Source organism: Rhinopithecus bieti, unplaced genomic scaffold, assembly GCF_001698545.2.
Source record: "Rhinopithecus bieti isolate Rb0 unplaced genomic scaffold, ASM169854v2 scaffold_1060, whole genome shotgun sequence".
NCBI lineage: Eukaryota > Metazoa > Chordata > Mammalia > Primates > Cercopithecidae > Rhinopithecus > Rhinopithecus bieti.
Window position 1 is genome coordinate 309,214 of NW_016803381.1, and position 2,598 is coordinate 311,811.

The 2,598-nt window shown below is 38.0% G+C and overlaps 1 protein-coding gene across 1 annotated transcript; it reads left to right on the plus strand.

Moving 5' to 3' along the window:
• The first annotated feature begins 352 nt into the window (after positions 1 to 352).
• FABP7 (fatty acid binding protein 7) lies at positions 353 to 2,518 on the plus strand. The gene is given in 4 exon segments (XM_017881812.1): positions 353 to 719; positions 1,141 to 1,313; positions 1,957 to 2,134; positions 2,137 to 2,518. Coding segments are annotated over 4 exon segments (495 nt in total). The 5' UTR covers positions 353 to 646; the 3' UTR covers positions 2,208 to 2,518.
• The last annotated feature ends 80 nt before the right edge of the window (positions 2,519 to 2,598 follow it).

Here is a 2,598-nt window from a genome sequence, read left to right on the forward strand (position 1 = left end):
CATTTACACCTCCTCCCCCTCCTCTTTTTCAGTTTGGCATACTCTAGCCTGCATTTTGCTCTCCCTGTAACGATGAGAGAAAATAACACACACTATTCACTCTCCTTTGTCTGCAAGTCTGGCATTTCAGTGGTTTTCTTTAAGGGGGTCCTCATTTGTGACCAGCTTTGCCATTAACGGAAATCAATCTGAATGCCCCATTGTGCATCTTCTTTCTTTCCTTGCAGTCTGAGATTGCCTTTGCCAAGTTTTTTCTCACTGAACTTGAAAGACCTTCTCTCATTTTCCCGTTCCCTGCCTCCAGCCCCATTGAATCCCTGCAGAGCTTTCTCAGGCATAAGGGCTGTAGTGTGACGATTGGGAGGAACTCGACCTACTCTGCTAACCCAGTGGCCTGAGCCAATCACAAAGAGGATTGGAGCTTCACTGGAGCGCTCCTTCCCTTCTCCTCCCTCTGTGACAGCCTCTTGGAAAGAGGGACACTGGAGGGGTGTGTTTGCAATTTAAATCATTGGATTTTTGCCCACCTTCTTTCCAAATAAGAAGGCAGGAGCTGCTTGCTGATGTGTAAAGGGTCTTCTGAGCGGCAGTGGCAATTAGACCAGAAGATCCTCGCTCCTGTCTCTAAAGAGGGGAACGGGCAAGGATGGTGGAGGCTTTCTGTGCTACCTGGAAGCTGACCGACAGTCAGAACTTTGATGAGTACATGAAGGCTCTAGGTAGGTAACAATAAGAATGGCTGTTCTCTTCTTATCGTGCTGCGTTAGATACTTGCAGATTCCATTTTTCACTCATCAGGTCAGCAAGAGGCAAAGACAGATCACATTGCCCTGATCAGATGCTAGGCTATGCATTTTCCACTGAATGGATTTTTAATGTGGCACTTGTTTGCCTTCTTACCCAGGGCCAAAAACACAGAGGATCTGCTATTCTGTGGAGAAAGTGAAGCTTCTCTGACTTTTTTGGTTTTCTTCTGCATCCACTTATGATCACAGTAGTGTTTTACATGATTAATGGCTAATCATGTTCTAATGAAACTTACACTTTAGAACCTGGACTCCAAAATCAGAAAGCAGATTCTTGCTTTGTGAGTTATTTTGGAAGTTGCTGCAGACTGTACTCTTCCCTTTGCTATTTTAGGTGTGGGCTTTGCCACTAGGCAGGTGGGAAATGTGACCAAACCAACAGTAATTATCAGTCAGGAAGGAGATAAAGTGGTCATCAGGACTCTCAGCACATTCAAGAACACGGAGATTAGTTTCCACCTGGGAGAAGAGTTTGATGAAACCACTGCAGATGATAGAAACTGTAAGGTAAGAAACTGCTTCTTCACCAGAGTGGGGATGGGGAGGGGGGAATAAAGATAAAGATTCCCAATGCATTTTTTTTTTTTTTTTTAGGATGTTGGAAAGTGTAGAATATTTTCAATATTTCAATCCAAGGAGAAATATACCAAAGTTAGTTTAGTGTGCATATGTTATATTTTGAACAATGGGTACTTGCTATAGCATAAATCTCAATTGTATTTGTCTCTTACCATATACTGTTCACATTTTATATCAAGCTTGTATTTCAGAACACATTTGATAAAGTTTGTTTGAAAGAGAGAGTGCATTTTGTTTAATTCCCCAGGTTGCCTCAGATTGACTAGATTGACTAAATGGGCAGTTTGCCTCATTCTAAGGCTTTCTTTAGAAGGATGACTAGCCGCAAAGCACTAGTTTAGGATTTTGTTTTAAAATATTAAATTTTGTATTTAGATGTATATTTTAATCAAATTATGAATTATTCAAATTTACATAATAATCTAGAAGTAATAGAGATAACAATAGGATAATTAATTGATCATGATTTATTCAATTATACAATTTTTTCAAAAATCACATCATTTGTCTTCCGTATCAGAAATCTGAATTGTATTTATTGCTATGTTTTGCATTTCATTGTTGGTCTCAGTCTGTTGTTAGCCTGGATGGAGACAAACTTGTTCATGTACAGAAATGGGATGGCAAAGAAACAAATTTTGTAAGAGAAATTAAGGATGGCAAAATGGTTATGGTAAGTAATGACAGTTCTCCATTCTTCCTTGTTTTTTACTCCTCTCCCCACACCTCTCACCTCCTTTCCTCTTCCTCCCTCTTCCATTCTTCCTCCTTCCTTCCCTCTTTAATAATACATCACTGGCAAGGTTCTTTAACTATATATAAAACAGGTGAAACAAAAAGATCCTAGTTAATTGTCTTCTTCAGCTCAACAATTTTGATTGCAGAAAAGAGAACATTTCATGTGTAGTTAAAAAAATAAAAGTTGCCATTGATTTGCCTAAAACTGTGTCAAAAGATTTTTTTGTAGGATAGCTATGGATGTCTCTCAAATAAAATTTAAATATAAAGCCCATAATCACTGAAAGATATAAAGATAATTGCTATTATAAGAGAATCTCAGACAGATGACTTTATAGCTCCTGTAATAAGAGATCTTTAGTTTATATTTTAATTTATAAAGTTACAAAAGTTCAGTGCAGATAATTTAGAATATAACAGAAAAGTGTAACATAAAAGTTAAAATCTCCTCTAATTTCTCATCAGAGCTAACTTT